Source organism: Salmo trutta, chromosome 28 (assembly GCF_901001165.1).
Source record: "Salmo trutta chromosome 28, fSalTru1.1, whole genome shotgun sequence".
Lineage (NCBI taxonomy): Eukaryota > Metazoa > Chordata > Actinopteri > Salmoniformes > Salmonidae > Salmo > Salmo trutta.
Window position 1 is genome coordinate 33,270 of NC_042984.1, and position 21,389 is coordinate 54,658.

At 43.6% G+C, this 21,389-nt stretch overlaps 1 protein-coding gene across 1 annotated transcript in view; it reads left to right on the forward strand.

Moving 5' to 3' along the window:
* The window catches only part of lad1 (ladinin), a 79,267-nt gene that overhangs the window by 23,110 nt on the left and 34,768 nt on the right, over nt 1-21,389 (forward strand). Inside the window, exon 8 of the mRNA XM_029718218.1 lies at nt 8,485-8,530. Coding sequence (XP_029574078.1) covers nt 8,485-8,530 — 46 coding nt within the window. The remainder of the gene's footprint in view (nt 1-8,484; nt 8,531-21,389) is intronic.

Sequence of the window (21,389 nt, forward strand, 5' to 3'; positions counted from 1 at the left end):
GGAAATGGCAGATTTTTAATGGAATGTGTACATCGGCGTACAGAGGCCCATTATCAGCAACTATCACTCCTGTGTTCCAATGGGACATTGTGTTAGCTAATCTAAGTTTATCATTTTAAAAGACTAATTGATCATTAGAAAACCCTTTTTCAATTATGTTAGCACAGCTGAAAACAGTTGTGCTAATTAAAGAAGCAATAAAACTGGCAATAAAGCAATAAAAACTTATTTAACCTGTCTGGGCTAGGGGGCAGTATTTTCACGGCCGGATGAAAAACGTACCCAATTTAAACAGGTTACTACTCTGGCCCAGAAACTAGAATATGCATATTATTAGTAGATTTGGATAGAAAACACTCTAAAGTTTCTAAAACTGTTTGAATGTTGTCTGTGAGTATAACAGAACTCATATGGCAGGCAAAAACCTGAGAAAAAGTCAACCAGGAAGTGGAGGATCTGAGAATTGTAGTTCTTCTTTCTAGTCCCTTTCGAAACTACAGTATCTGTGGGGTTACATTGCACTTCCTAAGGCTTCCATTGGCTGTCAAAAGCCTTCAGAAAGTGGTTTTAGCATTCTCCTGTCACTGGGCAGATAATAGGAGCTCAGTTACCGAGTGGACTGCCTGGCAACAAAGGGATTGGATATGCTCGATCCCGCGAGCGCACCGTTCCTTCTTTTTCTCCTTGAATGAATACGCTATTGTCCGGTTGGAATATTATCGCAATTTTACGTTAAAAATACCATAAAGATTGATTTTAAAGAGCGTTTGACATGCTTCTAAGTATGGTAATGGAACATTTTGACTTTTCGTCTCTGGTACCGCGCTCGCGCGTTATGCCTTTGGATAGTGCTCTGAACGCATGAACAAAACAGAGGTATTTGGACATAAATATGGATTATTTCGAACTAAAACAACATTTCTTGTGGAAGTAGCAGTCCTGGGAGTGCATTCTGACTAAGATCAGCAAAGGTAAGAGAATATTTCTAATACTAATTCTGAATTTAGGTGGCTCCGAACCTGGCGGGTGTCTGTATAGCTTGCTGTGATGGCTGAGCTATGTACTCAGAATATTGAAAAATGTGCTTTCTCCGTAAAGCTATTTTAAAATCTGACACAGCGGTTGCATCCAGGAGTACTGTATCTATAATTCTTAAAATAATTGTTATATATTTTGTCAACGTTTATGATGAGTATTTTTGTAAATTGATGTGCACATTCACTGGAAGTTTTGGTGGGAATACATTTTCTGAACATCACGTGCCAATGTAAAATGCTGTTTTTGCATATAAATATGAACTTTATCGAACAAAACATACATGTATTGTGTAACATAATGTCCTAGGAGTGTCATCTGATGAAGACCGTCAAAGGTTAGTGCTTCATTTAGCTGTGTTTTGGGTTTTATTGACACGTTGTCACGGCCCCTCCTCTGCAGTGGGCGGTTCCTCCTCTGCAGTGGGCGGTTCCTCCTGCAGGCAGAGGAGGGTTGTTAGTGATTGGAGCTGGTGTGACTGGAGCCACCTGGGCTCAGGGTATTTAACAAACTGCTCCACTAACCTCTCTCTCGCTTCGCTTGCTCTCTCTCTCCCTGCTCCTCCGGGTATGATCCTGTTTTGTTTGTTCCTTTGTTGGTTTATTTAGTTTCCACTCAGTCATATTTACACACACATATTCACGCATCCATGCACCCTACATACACCCTACATTATGACATTTCCACACCTCATTCCTTTTTCTTTGTTTAGAATTAATAGTTTTGTTTTATAATAAATAACTTTTTGAATTGGCCTTTACCGGTTGTTGATGTCCTCTCATTTTTGCCACAGGCTATGAGCCGGCCTGTGACAACGTCCTTGCTTGGAAAATGGCTGTGATTATTTTTGTCTATGTACTCTCCTAACATAATCTAATGTTTTGCTTTTGCTGTAAAGCCTTTTTGAAATCGGACAATGTGGTTACATCAAGGTGAAGTGTATGTTTGAGAAAGTTGAATTATGACATTTTGTTGTTTTTGAATTTGCCGCCCTGATATTTCACTGGCTGTGTCCCGCAGGTGGTCACACTAGTGTCCCACGTAGCCCATAGAAGTTAAACTAGTTGATTATCTGGAGCATCAGCATTTGTGGGTTTGATTACAGGCTCAAAATGGCCAGAAACAAAGCACTTTCTTCTGAAACTCATCAATCTATTCTTGTTCTGAGAAATGAAGGCTATTCCATGCAAGAAATTGCCAAGAAACTGAAGATCTCGTACAATGCTGTGTACTACTCCCTTCACAGAACAGCGCAAACTGGCTCTAACCAGAATAGAAAGAGAAGTGGGAGGCCCCGGTGCACAACTGAGCAAGAGGGCAGTCTAGTTTGAGAAACAGACACCTCACAAGTCCTCAACTGGCAGCTTCATGAAATAGAACCCGCAAAACACCCGTCTCAACGTCAACAGTGAAGAGGCGACTCCGGGATGCTGGCATTCTAGGCAGAGTTCCTCTGTCCAGTGTCTGTGTTATTTTGCCCATCTTAATATTTTATTTTTATTGGCCAGTCTGAGATACGGCTTTTCTTTGCAGAGCCAGTTTGCGTTGTTCTGTGCTGTCTAGAAGGCCAGCATTCTGGAGTCGCCTCTTCACTGTTGACATTGAGACTGGTATTTTTTCTTTATTGTCCAGTGAAGTGCTGCAAAGAAAGACCTAGTCGACCTAATGGCGCCGAAGGAGATGGCGGCCGTTTTACGATCCTGTAACCAATTGTGCTATTGTGTATGTTTTTTCGCGTTATTTGTAACTTATTTTGTACATAATATTTCTGCCACCATGTCTTATGACCGAAAAGAGCTTCTAAATATCAGGTCAGCGATTACTCACCCCGTACTGGAGGAATACTTTTTCTTTAACGAGTCGTAGAAGGAAGGGAAGGATTTACTTCAGACACCCGACAAGGCCTTCATCCCCATCATTTGCAGCAGAAATAGACGGGGATGAAGGTCCTGGTGCCTTGTAAGGATCCGACGCTGGTAATTTACCTTTACCATCGGTCGTATTAGCCAACGTACAATCAGTCGATAATAAAATAGACAAACTACGATCACGTATATCCTACCAACAGGACATTAAAAACTGTAATATCTGTTTCACCGAGTCGTGGCTGAACGATGACATGAATAACATACAGCTGGCGGGTGTTAAGCTTTTTCGGCAGAATAGATCAGTGGCCTCTGGTAAGACAAGGGGTGGCGGTCTATGTATATTTGTAAACAACAGCTGGAGCACAAAATCTTAGGAAGTCTCAAGGTTTTGCTCGCCTGAGGTGGAGTATCTCATGATAATCTGTAGACAACACTATTTACCAAGAGTTTATCTGTATTTTTCGTAGCTGTCTATATACCACCACAAACCGATGCTAGCACTAAGACTGCACTCAATGAGCTGTATACGGCCATAAGCAAACAGGAAAACGCTCACCCAGAGGCGGTGCTCCAAGTGGCACCCCAATGGTGGAACAAGCTCCCTCACGACGCCATGACAGCGGAGTCAATCACCACCTTCCGGAGACACCTGAAACCCCACCTCTTTAAGGAATACCTGGGATAGGATAAAGTAATCCTTCTACCCCCCCCCCCCCAAAAAAAGAGATGTACTATTGTAAAGTGGTTGTTCCACTGGATATCATAAGGTGAATGCACCAATTGTAAGTCGCTCTGGATAAGAGCGTCTGCTAAATGACGTAAATGTAAATGTAGTGGCCGGGGACTTTAATGTAGGGAAACTCATCCGTTTTACCTCATTTCTACCAGCATGTTAAATGTGCAACCAGAGAGAAAAAAACTCTAGACCACTTTTATTCCACATACAGAGATGCGTACAAATCTGACCATAATTTTTTTCTTCTGATTCCTGCTTACGAACAAAAACTAAAGCCGGAAACACCAGTTCCTCGGTCGACCAGAAAGTGGTCAGATGAAGCAGATGCTAAGCTACAGAACTGTTTTGCTAGCACAGACTAGAATATGTTCCAGGATTCTTCCGATGGCATTGAGGAGTACAACACATTAGTCACTGGCTTCATCAATAAGTGCATCGATGACATCGTCCCCACAGTGACCACATGTACATACCCCAACCAGAAGCCATGGATTACAGGCAACATCTGCACTGAGCTAAAGGGTAGAGCTGCTGCTTTCAACCCGGAAGCTTACAAGAAATCTCGCTATGCCCTTCAACGAACCATCAAAAATACAAAGCATCAATACAGGACTAAGATTGAATCATACTACACCGGTTCCTATGCTCGTCGGATGAGACCGGGCTTGCAAACTATTACAGACTACAAAGGGAAGCACAGCCATGAGCTGCCCAGTGACACGAGCCTACCAGACGAGCTGAATTACTTCTATGCTCGCATCGAGGCAAGTAGCACTGAAGCATGCATGAGAGCATCAGCTGTTCCGGACGACTGTGTGATCACGCTCTCCATAGCCAATGGGAGTAAGACCTTTAAACAGGTCAACATTCACAAGGCTGCAGGCAGTCTTCACTGATATTTTCAACCAGTCCCTGTCTGAGTCTGTAATACCAAGATGGTTCAAGCAGACCACCATAGTCCCTGTGCCCAAAAACACCAAGGTAATCTGCCTAAATGACTACCGACTCGTAGCTCTCACGTCTGTAGCCATGGAATGCTTTGAAAGGCTGGTCATGGTTCACATCAATACCATTATCCCAGAAACGCTAGACCCACTTCTATTTGTATACCGCCCCAACAGATCCACAGATGATGCAATCTCTATTGCACTCAATACTGCCCTTTCCCACCAGGACAAAAGGAACACCTATGTGAGAATGCTATTCATTGACTACAGCTCAGCGTTCAACACCATGCAATCCGGTTTCCGAGCTGGTCATGGGTGCACCTCAACCACGCTCAAGGTCCTAAACGATATCATAACCGCCATCGATAAAAGACAGTACTGTGCAGCCGTCTTCATCGACCTGGCCAAGGCTTTCGACTCTGTCAATCACCGTATTCTTATCGGCAGACTCACAGCCTTGGTTTCTCAAATGACTGCCTCGCCTGGTTCACCAACTACTTCTCAGATAGAGTTCAGTGTGTCAAATCGGAGGGCCTGTTGTCTGGACCTCTGGCAGTGTCTATGGGGGTGCCACAGGGTTCAATTCTCAGGCCAACTCTTTTCTCTGTATGTATCAACGATGTCGCTCTTGCTGCGGGTGATTCTCTGATCCACCTTTACGCAGACGACAGCATTCTGTATACATCTGGCCCTTCTTTGGACACTGTGTTAACTAACCTCCAAACGAGCTTCAATGCCATACAACACTCCTTCCGTGGCCTCCAACTGCTCTTAAACACTAGTAAAACTAAATGCATGCTTTTCAACCGATCACTGCCCGCACCCTCCCGCCCGACTAGCATCACTACTCTGGATGGTTCTGACTTAGAATATGTGGACAACTACAAATACCTAGTTGTCTGGCTAGACTGTAAACTCTCCTTCCAGACTCATAATAAACATCTCCAATCCAAAATTAAATCTAGAATCGGCTTCCTATTTCGCAACAAAGCCTCCTTCACTCATGCTGCCAAACATACCCTCATAAAACTGACTATTCTACCGATCCTCGACTTCGGCGATGTCATTTACAAAATAGCCTCCAACACTCTACTCAGCAAATTGGATGCAGTCTATCACAGTGCCGTCCGTTTTGTCACCAAAGCCCCATATACCACCCTCCACTGCGACCTGTATGCTCTCGTCGGCTGGCCCTCGCTACATATTCGTCGCCAGACCCACTGGCTCCAGGTCATCTATAAGTCTTTGCTATAAGTCTTTCCTTATCTCAGCTCACTGGTCACCATAACAACACCCACCCGTTGCACACGCTCCAGCAGGTATATCTCACTGGTCATCCCCAAAGCCAATACCTCTTTGGCTGCCTTTCCTTCCAGTTCTCTGCTGCCAATGACTGGAACAAATTGAAAAAATAAATAAATAAATAAATAAATAAAAAAATCGCTGAAGTTGGAGATTTATCTCCCTCGCTAACTTTAAGCATCAGGTATCTGAGCAGCTTACCGATCGCTGCACCTGTTCGCTGCACCTGTACACAGCCCATCTGTAAATAGCCCATCCAACTACCTACTTCATCCCCATATTGTTTTTATTTACTTTTTTGCTCTTTTGCACACCAGTATTTCTTCTTGCACATCATCATCTGCACATCTATCACTCCAGTGTTCATTTGCTCAATTGTAATTACTTCGCTACTATGGCCTGTTTATTGCCTTACCTCCTTACTCTATTTTGTTAATGACTGTACGTTTGTTTATCACGTGTAACTCTGTTGTTTGTGTCGCACTGCTTTGCTTTATCTTGACCAGGTCGCAGTTGTAAATGAGAACTTGTTCTCAACTGGCCTACCTGGTTAAATAAAGGGGAAATAAAATGAAAAAGAAAAAGGTCCTTTGCTGTTGTTCTGGGATTGATTTTCACTTTTCGCACCAAAGTACGTTTATCTCTAGGAGACAGAACGCATCTCCTTCCTGAGCGGTATGACGGCTGCGTGGTCCCATGGTGTTTATACTTGCGTACTATTGTTTGTACAGATGAACATGGTATCTTCAGGCATTTGGAAATTGCTCCCAATGATGAACCAGACTTGTGGAGGTCTACAATTGTTTTTCTGAGGTCTTGGCTGATTTCTTTTGATTTTCCCATGATGTCAAGCAAAGAGGCACTGATTTTGAAGGTAGGCCTTGAAATACATCCACAGGTACACCTCCAATTGACTCAAATGATGTCCATTAGCCTATCAGAAGCTTCTAAAGCCATGACATCATTTTCTGGAATTTTCCAAGCTGTTTAAAGGCAGTCAACTTAGTGTATGTAAACTTTTCTCCCACTGGAATTGTGATACGGTGAATTATAAGTGAAATAATCTGTCTGTAAACAATTGTTGGAAAAATGACTTGTGTCATGCATAAAGTAGATATCCTAACCGACTTGCCAAAACTATAGTTTGTTAACAAGAAATTTGTGGAGTGGTTGAAAAACAAGTTTTAATGACTCCAACCTAAGTGCATGTAAACATCCGACTTCAACTGCAGCCTCGCTATTGTTATTTTACTGCTGCTGTTTAATTATTTGTAACTTTTATTTTCAATGTTTACTTAACACTTTTTTTTCTCAAAACTTCTAAAAACTTTGTTGGTTAAGGGCTTTTAAGTAAGCATTTCACTGTAAGGTCTACACCTGTTGTATTCGGCGCATGTGACAAATAACATTTGATTTGATTTAGTTAAACTGCAGCTGGCCCAAAACAGAGCAGCACATCTTACTCTTCATTGTAATCAGTGGCCTGATATAAATACTATGCCTGCCAGTCTCTCTTGGCAAAGAGTTGAGGGAAGACTGACTGCGTCACTTCTTTTTATAAGAAACATCCATGTGTTGAAAATCCCAAATTGTTTGCATAGTCAACTTACACACAGCTCTGACACACATACACACTTAACCCACCAGACATGCCACCAGGGGTCTTTTCACAGTCCCCAAATCCAGAACATATTCAAAAAAGTGTACAGTATTATATAGAGCCATTATTGCATGAAACTCTCTTCCATCTCATATTGCTCAAATGAACAGAACCTGGTTTTAAAAAACAGATTAAGCAACACCACACGGCAAAATGCATCTCCCCTATTTGACCTAGATACTGTAGTTTGTGTGTATTGATATGTAGGCTATGTGTGCCGTTTTTACATTGATGTAGTTCTGTCCTTGAGCTGTTCTTGTCTATTAGTGTTCTATATTATCTCATGTTCCATGTTAGGGATGACCAGATCAGGACTTGATAATATGTGCAGGAGTAATGCTGGAAAAGGTACTTTCTTACGATGCAACTGCAATGATGAGATAAATGTTCTTCATTGTTTTTATGTTTTATTATGTCGCTGTGTTGGATCTTGCCTAGCTATTTTGTCTCAAGAGGACCACAATGGAAATAAGTCCCAGACTTTGTGTGTTATCCTCAATGATTGTACTCATGTGCATGCATGTCTTTTTCAAGTTCTATGTGTGCTTGTTTTTAAAATGGTTGAATTAATAAACCAAACCTGATATTGATGAAAAAACAGGCCCTGCCCTAAGCCGATGTATAATGTCGGGTTCTGGTCGGGTAGCAGAGCTCTAACATACACACCTCTGACTGTGATCCTTGCTACATCATGGCTGTTATGTTTGATGATAAATTATATTTTGTTTTCTCCAACTTTGTCTCTCTCTCTCTCCTCTCAATCGCTCTCTCTCTCTCCTCTCAATCGCTCTCTCCTCTCAATCTCTCTCTCTCTCCTCTCTCTCCTCTCAATCTCTCTCTCTCTCCTCTCTATCCTCTCAATCTCTCTCTCTCTCCTCTCTATCCTCTCAATCTCTCTCTCTCTCCTCTGAATCTCTCTCTGTGTCTCTCTCTCAGTGCCAGCGTCCGGATGGCCTCCAAGACATTTGAACCCAGTAGCTCGGTGAGTTAAAGTTTTGGTTAAAGGTCAAGGGTTTATGATATAAAAAATAAGATTTTTCTATCGCTTTGGTGTATGTGGTGATTTTGTTTTAACTATTCGTACAAAACGCCTACCTGGTAACACCTGAAACGTTTCATATTGTGCATTAATTTTGTTTGAATTAAAAAATATATATATTTAACCTTTTAAGTAGGCCGGGTTTTTTTGGCCTTAAACATATTTCACCACATAACCTTTGATCCAAAATATACATTTACTGTGAAATACCATTAGAACATTGATTTAATCACCAAAACGTAATTATATCTTCTCAATTTAGTTATTTTAACCAGTTAATCCAATTGCAAAAAAATCTAACATTTCAAAATTGTCCTTTGAATGTAGTATGGTACGCTGTTTTCACATTAGGCTATACACTTGCACTGCTCATTAAAATGGACTGAACATACAAAACGTACACTCGGCCATAACAGACTTCATATGGGCAAAAAAAACTCTGAATAAAAAGGAACGTTTTATATGTACCTGTCACGCCCTGACCTGAGAGAGCCGTTTTATATCTCTATTTAGGTTTGGTCAGGGTGTGATTTGGGTGGGCATTCTATGTCTGTGGTTCTATGTTTGGGATTGCTTTGTTTCGGCCAGGTATGGCTCCCAATCAGGAAGAGCTGTACATCGTTGTTGCTGATTGGGAGTCATTCTTTGGCAGCCTGTTTTTCCTTTGGGTTTTGTGGGTAGATGTTTTCTGTTTAGTATTTTGTGACCTGACAGAACTGTTGGCTGTCGTTCATTTTCTTGTTTGTTTTGAAGTGTTTCTTGTTATTAAAACATTAATATGAACACTCACCACGCTGCGCTTTGGTCCCCTTCTCTCATCAACGACAGCCGTTACACTGCCTAAGTATGACTCCCAATCAGCAACAACAATGTACAGCTGTTCCTGATTGGGAGCCATACCCGGCTGAAACAAAGCAATCCCAAACATAGAACCACAGACATAGAATGCCCACCCAAATCACACCCTGACCAAACCTAAATAGAGACATAAAACGGCTCTCTCAGGTCAGGGCGTGACAGTACCTAAATCTGAGAGTGGTTTTAATCTTCCAGATTTGGAATTGTATTAGCTCGCCACCAAAGGCTTTTATTTACTCTTTTGTGCATTTAGCATTATGTTGTAAGAATGGGTAAATATTGAAGCATGCTCATCCCCAGAATCTTTTCACGTGTTTGTTTTCAAAGGATGGAGCTAAGAACTTTAACTTCATGAAATGGATTCTACACTAACCAATATCACTCCCTAAAAACACATCCCTATAGAACAATCCATTGGTCTACATGGAAAATTAAAGGCATAGAAACGGGAAAGGACTTGGTAAAAGGAAATACAATTATTTCAATGACAGAATTAAAAATACATTTTGGACTGGCCAATGTAGACATTTTCAAATATATGCAACTTATATATTTTATATCATAACATTTCATCCAGAAAGCTTTTGGACATCAGAGCAATGTTGAAAGAATCCTATTTGACTCAGAAAAATACACTCATATGATTGGTAAGACATACGAAACCTTGCAGAAAGCCTATCCAACCGACAATCTCTTAGAAAAAAATATGAAGTACTGGAAGCAAGACTTAAAAATAACTGATATAGGCACAAGATGGAGTTTTGGAAAATAATTAATGAAATTACAGTTAACAAAACTGTAAGCTTAATCCAGTATAAACTAATTATACAAGAGACAAAATTCGACAGCACAACAGAAGAGTCATGTCTTAAGTGTAAAAAAGGACTCAATAGTTCATGCCTTCTGGGAGTGCTATAAAGTCCAAAAGTATGACATTTTCTGTCAGAAGTTTTACAATGTACTGTAATTTCCGGACTATTGAGCGCACCTGAATATAAGCAGTACCCACGGAATTTAAAAAATATATATTATTTTGAACATAAATAAGCCGCACATGTCTATAAGCCGCAGGTGCCTACCGGTTCATTGAAACAAATTAACTTTACACAGGCTTTAACGAAACACGGCTTGTAACAAAAATAAATAGGCTTTAACGAAACACGGCTTGTAACAAAAAAATCAAAATTTGCCGTAAACAGTAGCTTACCAAGAAAGTAATTGGTCACTATCTTCCTCCTCCTGTGCACTGAAACCACTGAAGTCATCTCCTTCGGTGTCGGAGTTGAATAAATCAAATCAAATGTATTTATATAGCCCTTCTTACATCAGCTGATATCTCAAAGTGCTGTACAGAAACCCAGCCTAAAACCCCAAACAGCAAGCAATGCAGGTGTAGAAGCATGGTGGCTAGGAAAAACTCCCTAGAAAGGCCAAAACCTAGGAAGAAACCTAGAGAGGAACCAGGCTATGAGGGGTGGCCAGTCCTCTTCTGGCTGTGCCGGGTGGAGATTATAACGGCACATGGCCAAGATGTTCAAATGTTCATAAATGACCAGCATTGTCAAATAATAATAATCATAGTAGTTGTCGAGGGTGCAACAAGTCAGCAACACAAGAGTAAGTGTCAGTTGGCTTTTTCATAGCCGATCTTTGAGAGTATCTCTACCGCTCCTGCTGTCTCTAGAGAGTTGAAAACAGCAGGTCTGGGACAGGTAGCACGTCCGGTGAATAGGTCAGGGTTCCAGCAGGTCTGGGACAACAGGTCTGGGACAGGTAGCACGTCCGGTGAACAGGTCAGGGTTCCATAGCTGCAGGCAGAACAGTTGGAACTGGAGCAGCAGCACGGCCAGGTGAACTGGGGACAGCAAGGAGTCATCAAGCCAGGTAGTCCTGAGGCATGGTCCTAGGGCTCAGGTCCTCCGAGAGAGAGAAAGAAAGAAAGAGAAAGAAAGAAATAATTAGAGAGAACATATTTAAATTCACACAGGACACCGGAAAAGACAAGAGAAATACTCCAGATGTGACAGACTGACCCTAGCCCCCCGACACATAAACTACTGCAGCATAAATGCTGGAGGCTGAGACAGGAGGGGTCAGGGGACACTGTGGCCCCATCCCATGAAACCCCCGGACAGAGCCAAACAGGTAGGATATAACCCCACCCACTTTGCCAAAGCACAGCCTCCACACCACTGGAGGGATATCTCCAACCACCAACATACTATCCCGGACAAGGCCGAGTATAACCCACAAAGTTCTCCGCCACGGCACAGCCCAAGGGGGGGCACCAACCCAGACAGGAAGACCGCGTCAGTGACTCAACCCACTCAAGTGACGCACCCCTCCCAGGGACGGCATGGAAGAACACCAGTAAGCCAGTGACTCAGCCCCCGTAATAGGGGTAGAGGCAGAGAATCCCAGTGGAAAGAGGGGAAACCGGCCAGGCAGAGACAGCAAGGGCGGTTCGTTGCTCCAGCCTTGCCGTTCACCTTCACACCCCTGGGCCAGACTACACTTAATCACAGGACCAACTGAAGAGATGTCTTCAGTAAAGACTTAAAGGTTGAGACTGAGTCTGCGTCTCTCACATGGGTAGGCAGACTATTCCATAAAAATGGAGCTCTATAGGAGAAAGCCCTGCCTCCAGCTGTTTGCTTAGAAATTCTAGGAACAGTTAGGAGGCCCGCGTCTTGTGACCGTAGCGTACGTGTAGGTATGTACGGCAGGACCAAATCGGAAAGATAGGTAGGAGCAAGCCCATGTAATGCTTTGTAGGTTAGCAGTAAAACCTTGAAATCAGCCCTTGCCTTAACAGGAAGCCAGTGTAGGTAGGCTAGCACTGGAGTAATATGATCAAATTTTTTGGTTCTAGTCAGGATTCTAGCAGCCGTATTTAGCACTAACTGAAGTTTATTTAGTGCTTTATCCGGGTAGCCGGAAAGTAGAGCATTGCAGTAGTCCAACCTAGAAGTAACAAAGGCATGGATTAATTTTTCTGCGTCATTTTTGGACAGAAAGTTTCTTATTTTTGCAATGTTACGTAGATGGAAAAAAGCTGTCCTTGAAACAGTCTTGAGATGTTCTTCAAAAGAGAGATCAGGGTCCAGAGTAACGCCGAGGTCCTTCACAGTTTTATTTGAGACGACTGTACAACCATCCAGATTAATTGTCAGATTCAACAGAAGATCTCTTTGTTTCTTGGGACCTAGAACAAGCATCTCTGTTTTGTCCAATTTTAAGAGTAGAACGTTTGCAGCCATCCACTTCCTTATGTCTGAGACACAGGCTTCTAGCGAGGGCAATTTTGGGGCTTCACCATGTTTCATTGAAATGTACAGCTGTGTGTCATCCGCATAGCAGTGAAATGTAACATTATGTTTTCGAATGACATCCCTAAGATGTAAAATATATAGTGAAAACAATAGTGGTCCTAAAACGGAACCTTGAGGAACACCGAAATTTACAGTTGATTTGTCAGAGGACAAACCATTCACAGAGACAAACTGATATCTTTCCGACAGATAAGACCTAAACCAAGCCAGAACTTGTCCATGTAGACCAATTTGGGTTTCCAATCTCTCCAAAAGAATGTGGTGATCGATGGTATCAAAAGCAGCACTAAGATCTAGGAGCACGAGGACAGACGCAGAACCTCGGTCTGACGTCATTAAAAGGTCATTTACCACCTTCACAAGTGCAGTCTCAGTGCTATGATGGGGTCTAAAACCAGACTGAAGCGTTTCGTGGACATTGTTTGTCTTCAGGAAGGCAGTGAGTTGCTGCGCAACAGCTTTTTCTAACATATTTGAGAGGAATGGAAGATTCGATATAGGCCGATAGTTTTTATAATTTCTGGGTCAAGATTTGGCTTTTTCAAGAGAGGCTTTATTACTGCCACTTTTAGTGAGTTTGGTACACATCCGGTGGATAGAGAGCCGTTTATTATGTTCAACATAGGAGGGCAAAGCACAGAAAGCAGTTCTTTCAGTAGTTTAGTTGGAATAGGGTCCAGTATGCAGCTTGAAGGTTTAGAGGCCATGATTATTTTCATCATTGTGTCAAGAGATATAGTACTAAAGCACTTTAGTGTCTCCCTTGATCCTAGGTCCTGGCAGGGTTGTGCAGACTCAGGACAACGGAGCTTTGGAGGAATACGCAGATTTAAAGAGGAGTCCGTAATTTGCTTTCTAATGATCATGATCTTTTCCTCAAAGAAGTTCATGAATTCATCACTGCTGAAGTGAGAGCCATCCTCTCTTGGGGAATGCTGCTTTTTAGTTAACTTTGCGACAGTATCAAAAAGAAATTTCGGATTGTTCTTATTTTCCTCAATTAAGTTGGAAAAATAGGATGATCGAGCAGCAGTGAGGGCTCTTCGATACTGCACGGTACTGTCTTTCCAAGCTAGTCGGAAGACTTCCAGTTTGGTGTGTCGCCATTTACATTTACATTTAAGTCATTTAGCAGACGCTCTTATCCAGAGCGACTTACAAATTGGTGCATTCACCTTATGATATCCAGTGGAACAACCACTTTACAATAGTGCATCTAAATCTTTTGGGGGGGGGGTTAGAAGGATTACTTTATCCTATCCCAGGTATTCCTTAAAGAGGTGGGGTTTCAGGTGTCTCCGGAAGGTGGTGATTGACTCCACTGTCCTGGCGTCGTGAGGGAGCTTGTTCCACCATTGGGGTGCCAGAGCAGCGAACAGTTTTGACTGGGCTGAGCGGGAACTGTGCTTCCTCAGAGGTAGGGAGGCGAGCAGGCCAGAGGTGGATGAACGCAGTGCCCTTGTTTGGGTGTAGGGCCTGATCAGAGCCTGAAGGTACGGAGGTGCCGTTCCCCTCACAGCTCCGTAGGCAAGCACCATGGACTTGTAGCGGATGCGAGCTTCAACTGGAAGCCAGTGGAGAGAGCGGAGGAGCGGGGTGACGTGAGAGAACTTGGGAAGGTTGAACACCAGACGGGCTGCGGCGTTCTGGATGAGTTGTAGGGGTTTAATGGCACAGGCAGGGAGCCCAGCCAACAGCGAGTTGCAGTAATCCAGACGGGAGATGACAAGTGCCTGGACTAGGACCTGCGCCGCTTCCTGTGTGAGGCAGGGTCGTACTCTGCGAATGTTGTAGAGCATGAACCTACAGGATCGGGTCACCGCCTTGATGTTAGTGGAGAACGACAGGGTGTTGTCCAGGGTCACGCCAAGGTTCTTAGCACTCTGGGAGGAGGACACAAGGGAGTTGTCAACCGTGATGGTGAGATCATGGAATTGGCAGTCCTTCCCCGGGAGGAAGAGCAGCTCCGTCTTGCCGAGGTTCAGCTTGAGGTGGTGAGCCGTCATCCACACTGATATGTCTGCCATTTCCGTTCCAATTTTCTGGAAGCTTGCTTCAGAGCTCATGTATTTTCTGTTTACCAGGGAGCTAGTTTCTTATGACAAATGTTTTTAGTTTTTAGGGGTGCAACTGCATCTAGGGTATTGCGAAAGGTTAAATTGAGTTCCTCGGTTAGGTGGTTAACTGATTTTTGTCCTCTGACGTCCTTGGGTAGGCAGAGGGAGTCTGGAAGGGCATCAAGGAATCTTTGGGTTGTCTGAGAATTTATAGCACGACTTTTAATCTTCCTTGGTTGGGGTCTGAGCAGATTATTTGTTGCGATTGAGAACGTAATAAAATGGTGGTCCGATAGTCCAGGATTATGAGGAAAAACATTAAGATCCACAACATTTATTCCACGCGACAAAACTAGGTCCAGAGTATGACTGTGGCAGTGAGTAGGTCCAGAGACATGTTGGACAAAACCCACTGAGTCGATGATGGCTCCGAAAGCCTTTTGGAGTGGGTCTGTGGACTTTTCCATGTGAATGTTAAAGTCACCAAAAATTTGAATATTATCTGCGATGACTACAAGGTCCGATAGGAATTCAGGGAACTCAGTGAGGAACGCTGCATATGGCCCAGGAGGCCTGTAAACAGTAGCTATAAAAAGTGATTGAGTAGGCTGCATAGATTTCATGACTAGAAGCTCAAAAGACGAAAACGTTGTTGTTTTTTGGGGGGTAAATTTAAATTTGCTATCATAAATGTTAGCAACACCTCCGCCTTTGCAGGATGCGCGGGGGATATGGTCACTAGTGTAACCAGGGGGTGAGGCCTCATTTAACACAGTAAATTCATCAGGCTTAAGCCATGTTTCAGTCAGGCCAATTACATCAAGATTATGATCAGTGATTAGTTCATTGACTATAACTGCCTTTGAAGTGAGGCATCTAACATTAAGTAGCCCTATTTTGAGATGTGAGGTATCACAATCTCTTTCAATAATGGCAGGGATGGAGGAGGTCTTTATACTAGTGAGATTGCTAAAGCAAATACCGCCATCTTTAATTTTGCCCAACCTAGATCGAGGCACAGACATGGTCTCAATGGGGATAGCTGAGCTGACTACACTGACTGTGATAGTGGCAGACTCCACTAAGCTGGCAGGCTAGCTAACAGCCTGCTGCCTGGCCTGCACCCTATTTCATTGTGGAGCTAGTGGAGTTAGAGCCCTGTCTATGTTCGTAGATAAGATGAGAGCACCCCTCCAGCTAGGATGGAGTCCGTCACTCCTCAACAGGCCAGGCTTGGTCATGTTTGTGGGTGAGTCCCAGAAAGAGGGCCAATTTTCTACAAATTCTATCTTTTGGGAGGGGCAGAAAACAGTTTTCAACCAGCAATTGAGTTGTGAGACTGCTGTAGAGCTCATCACTCCCCCTAACTGGGAGGGGGCCAGAGACAATTAATCAATGCCGACACATCTTTCTAGCTGATTTACACGCTGAAGCTATGTTGCGCTTGGTGACCTCTGACTGTTTCATCCTAACATCGTTGGTGCCGACGTGGATATTAATATCCCTATACTCTCTACACTCGCCAGTTTTAGCCTTAGCCAGCACCGTCTTTAGATTAGCCTTAACGTCGTAGCCCTGCCCCCTGGTAAACAGTGTATGATCGCTGGATGATTCGTTTTTAGTCTAATACTGCGGGTAATGGAGTCGCCAATGACTAGGGTTTTCAATTTGTCAGAGCTAATGGTGAGAGGCTTCGGCGTCTCAGACCCCACAACGGGAGGAGCAGAGACCAGAGAAGTTTCGGCCTCCGACTCCGACTCGCTTAATGGAGAGTACCGGTTGAAAGTTTCTGTCGGCTGAATAAGCGACACCGGTTGAGCATTCCTACAGCGTTTCCCTCCAGAAGCCATGAGAAAGTTGTCCGGCTGCGGGGACCATGCGAGGGGGTTTATACTAACGTTACTATCTGTACTTACTGGTGCCACAGATGCTGTTTCATCCTTTCCTACACTGAAATTGCCCTTGCCTAATGATTGCGTCTGAAGCTGGGCTTGCAGCACAGCTATCCTCGCCGTAAGGCGATCGTTCTCCTGTATATTATAAGTACAACGACTGCAATTAGAAGGCATCATGTTAATGTTACTTAGCTTCGGCTGTTTGAAGTCCTGACGAACCATGTCCAGATAAAACCTCCGGGGTGAAAAAGTTGAGTGAGGGAAAAACAAAAAATATACGGTAATGAAAAAGTAAAAACCGTGAAGTAGTCAGGTAGCAAAGTAAGATCAGCAACAAAACGCACAGCAGCACGTAAACAAGTCCGCAAGTTGTGACCGGAAACAAATCTGCCTATGGGATTTCTGAATAGCCTCAGAATTGCTTCATCCGATATTGGATCGTTTTCATTGTCGCTCTCGTCACTTTAATCCGGAGGCAAATCCCCGGCTGAGTCCTCTTCAACACGCAGCAGTCCAGCCTTTCGAAACCCGTTGATGATAGTGGATTTTTTGACAATGCTCCACGCTGTCAGGACCCACTGGCAGACTTGACCATAAGTTGCTCTTCGCATGCGGCCCGTTTTAGTGAAGGATTTCTCCCCACTTGTCATCCAAGCCTCCCACTGAACACGGAGCGCCACCTTAAATGCACGATTTACACTGATGTCGAGTGGCTGCAAATACTTTGTTGTGCCCCCAGGAATCACAGCTGGAATTGAGTTTGTCCTCTTGATGGCTTCTTTCACCGAATTTGTTATGTGGGCCCTCATGCTGTCCAAAACGAGCAATGCCTTGTTCCTGTGAAAGAATCCTCCCGGTCGCTTGCCGTAACACTCCGTATGCCATTCATGCATTAGGCTTTCCGTCATCCATCCTTTCTTGTTGACTTTCACAACAATTCCTCTCGGGAATTTTTCTTTTGGCATCATCGTGCGTTTAAAAATCACCATCGGTGGAAGCTTTTCACCCGATGCAGTGCAGCTCAGAACACAGGTGAAGTGCGTTTTTTCATGCCCAGTTGTTTTCAGCATGACGGATGATTCGCCTTTCCTGTTGACAGTCCGAGTGAGAGGCAGGTCAAACGTCAGAGGAACCTCATCCATATTTATGATGTTGTGTGGGCCAATGGAATGCTCCGCTATCTTTGCATCAGTGAATTTACAGAAGTTTGAAACTTTTTCCTCGTAGTCGGGAGGGAGCTGCTGACACAGACTCGTCTGTACCCTGATGGACAGGCCTTTATGTCTCAGAAATCTGAGACACCACGATGGTCCACCTCTAAAATCCTCAAACTTCAATGCGGTGGCGATTGTTTTGGCTTTCAGTCGGATCTGCACAGTTGAAACACCTCGGCCGTCTGCTCTCTGTGTGTTGACCCAGTCTTCGAGCTCATTTTCTAGTTCGGGCCATCTGCTTTTCTTCCCTCTGAAAGCTTTAGTTGTCTTTTTGCACTGAGTCAATTCCTCACGCTGCTGTTTCCAATGTCTTATCATCGACTCATTAAGACCGTGCAGCAGCTCTATTTCCTTTTCCAACAGCCAGATCAATCGCCTTCAACTTGAAACCTGCATCATATGCATTTCTCCGTGTCTTTGCAATGATGAGAGTGACAAAATGACTACCGTAATCAGAATGATGGGAAGTTTGAGAGCGCTCGATTTAATCTAAACAGTAAACAAAAAAGTTGTTTGACCTTAACCCGTTCGGCAATTTCATTGGTGTATTGAAAGCTTCAAGCCGCCAAAAAACTGAGCACATCACAGAATGTGTTTTTTTGGAGAAAAAAAAATTGAAAGCGGGAAAAATCCATATATTAGCCGCGTTATTGTTTAAGCCGCGAGGTTCAAAGCGTGGGAAAAAAGTTGCGGCTTATAGTCCGGAAATTACGGTAAATGTACTTTTAATCCGTGCGGTGAGATACCCAATGAGGAGGACTAGGGCTGTTACAGTGACCGTATTACTGCCAGTCATGATGGCATTCAAATCCCATGTGACTGTTTAGTCACTGTAATTAGTCTTCTCCAAGCTCTGATGCTGCTGATGGTCATTAGTAGCCTACCAAACTTGTTAACTGCCTGGTACTCAGCACTCTATTGTCCCTCTAATCACTCTGACATCAATCCAAACTTCATGGAAAATCTAATCAAACAATTAATGAGAGCCCATGTGCTCATGATGCGCAACATTTCTATATATTTAAAAATATATTTCACCTTTATTTAACCAGGTAGGCAAGTTGAGAACAAGTTCTCATTTGCAACTGCGACCTGGCCAAGATAAAGCAAAGCAGTTCCACACATGAAACAACGCAGAGTTACACATGGAATAAACAAACATACAATCAATAATACAGTAGAAAAAGTCTATACACAGCATGTGCAAATGAGGTAGGATAAGGGAGGTAAGGCAATAAATAGGCCATGGTGGCGAAGTAATTACAATATAGCAATTAAACACTGGAATGTTAGATGTGCAGAAGATGAATGTGCAAATATGCTATGCAATTGCGTGAGAAAACTGAGCGGGGCCAGACGGATTACCGGGACGTGTACTCAGAGCATTGACCAACTGGCAAGTGTCTTCACTGATATTTTCAACCTCTCCCTGACCCGAGTCTGTAATACCAACATGTTTCAAGCAGACCACAATAGTCCATGTGCCCAAGAAAGCGAAGGTAACCTTCTTAAATGATTAGCACTTATGTCGGTAGCCATGAAGTGTTTTGAAAGGCTTGTCATGGCTCGCATCAATACCGTCATCCTGGAAAGCCTAGACCCATCCAATTCGCATACCGCCCCAACAGATCAACAGATGACGCAATCCCAATTGCACTCCACACTGCCCTTTCCCACCTGGACAAAAGGAACACCTATGTGAGAATGCTGTTCATTGACTACAGCTCAGCGTTCAACACCATTGTGCCCTCAAAGCACATCACCAAGCTAAGGACCCTGGAACTAAACACCTCCCTCTGCAACTGGATCCTGCACTTCCTGATGCCCCCAGGTAGTAAGGGTAGAAAAACAATATCTGCCACGCTGATCCTCCCGAGTGGCACAGCGGTCTAAGGCACAGCATCTCCGTGCTAGAGGCGTCTACAGACCCTGGTTCAATTCCAGGCTGTATCACAACCGGACGTGATTGGGAGTCCCATAGGGCGGCGCACAATTGGCCAAGCATCATCCGGGTTAGGGTTTAGCTGGGGTAGGCCATCATTGTAAATAAGAATTTGTTCTTAACTGACTTGCCTAGTTAAATAAAGGTTTACTTTTTTTTTAAATACACTGGGGCCCCTCAGGGGTAATGCTTAGTCCCCTCCTGTATTCCCTGTTTTTTTATATATATTTTATTTATTCCACCTTTATTTAACCAGGTAGGCTAGTTGAGAACAAGTTCTCATTTACAACTGCGACCTGGCCAAGATAAAGCAAAGCAGTTCGACACATACAACAACACAGAGTTACACATGGACTAAATAAACATACAGTCAATAATACAGTAAAAAAAAGTCTATATACAGTGTGGGCAAATGAGGTAAGTTAAGGGAGGTAAGGCAATAAATAGACCATGGTGGCGAAGTAATTACAATATAGCAATTAAACACTGGAATGGTAGATGTGCAGAACAGGAATATGCAAATATACAATGTTGTCCATGTATATATCTTTTTATATATTTTTTCTTCGCATATCTTTTAAATATTTTTCTAAACCTCAACTTCAGAATACTCTCCTGCAACTCGCCTCACTCAATGTGGTGTGGATCTGCTTTTTTCTAAAGTATTTTTCTTTACTTTTGAACCGGAACCCCAACAGAAGCTAGCCAGCTAACTAGCTACTAGCTAGTAGTCAGCTAACCACTGCTAGCGGTCATCAGCTAACCTTTAGCTCGGAAAACTCTCGCCAGTTTGCACAACGCGATTAAAACCAGAGTATAGCGGACTTATTTTCTGTCCATATCCCCGGATTCCTACCGCAAGCTCTGAACTTTTTCACCTGGATTATCGCAGCTAGCTAGCAGCAATCCGAATGGCTACTCCTGGCTACAGTCTCTGTCCCGAAGCAAGCACCAATTAGTCTGGAGCTATCCCATGCTAGGCCCATCTCCCGGTTAGCTGAAGAGGTCCATCAGCCACTCCTGGGCTACAATACCTATTTTGCCAATTGGCCTGGACTCCTTTTACTGCTGGTTCGGAGCCCCACCGATCCTTCATGACTGGACTTCCAATGTAATCTGCCCGAGGGGGTTCTTCAACTGGCTACAATGTCGCGACGTCCCCTGAATGCCCATCTGCTAGCCTGCTAGCCGTGGCCTGCTAGCTGTCTAGAGCATATCGAACTGTTAGCTGAATAGGTCCATCGGCCAATTTCTTGGGCCACTATACCTATTTTGCCAATTGGCTTGGACCCCTTTTACTACACAGAGACCTGCTTATCCACCACGACTGGACTACCGACGTAATCTGCCCGAGGGTTTTTTTTTTTCAACAGGCCCCTCCGTCGCGACGTCCCCTGAATGCCCGCCTGCTAGCCGCAGCCCGCTAGCTGTCTAGAGCATATTGGGCTGTTAGCTGAAGAGATCCATCGGCCAATTTCTTGGGCCATTATACCTATTTTGCCAA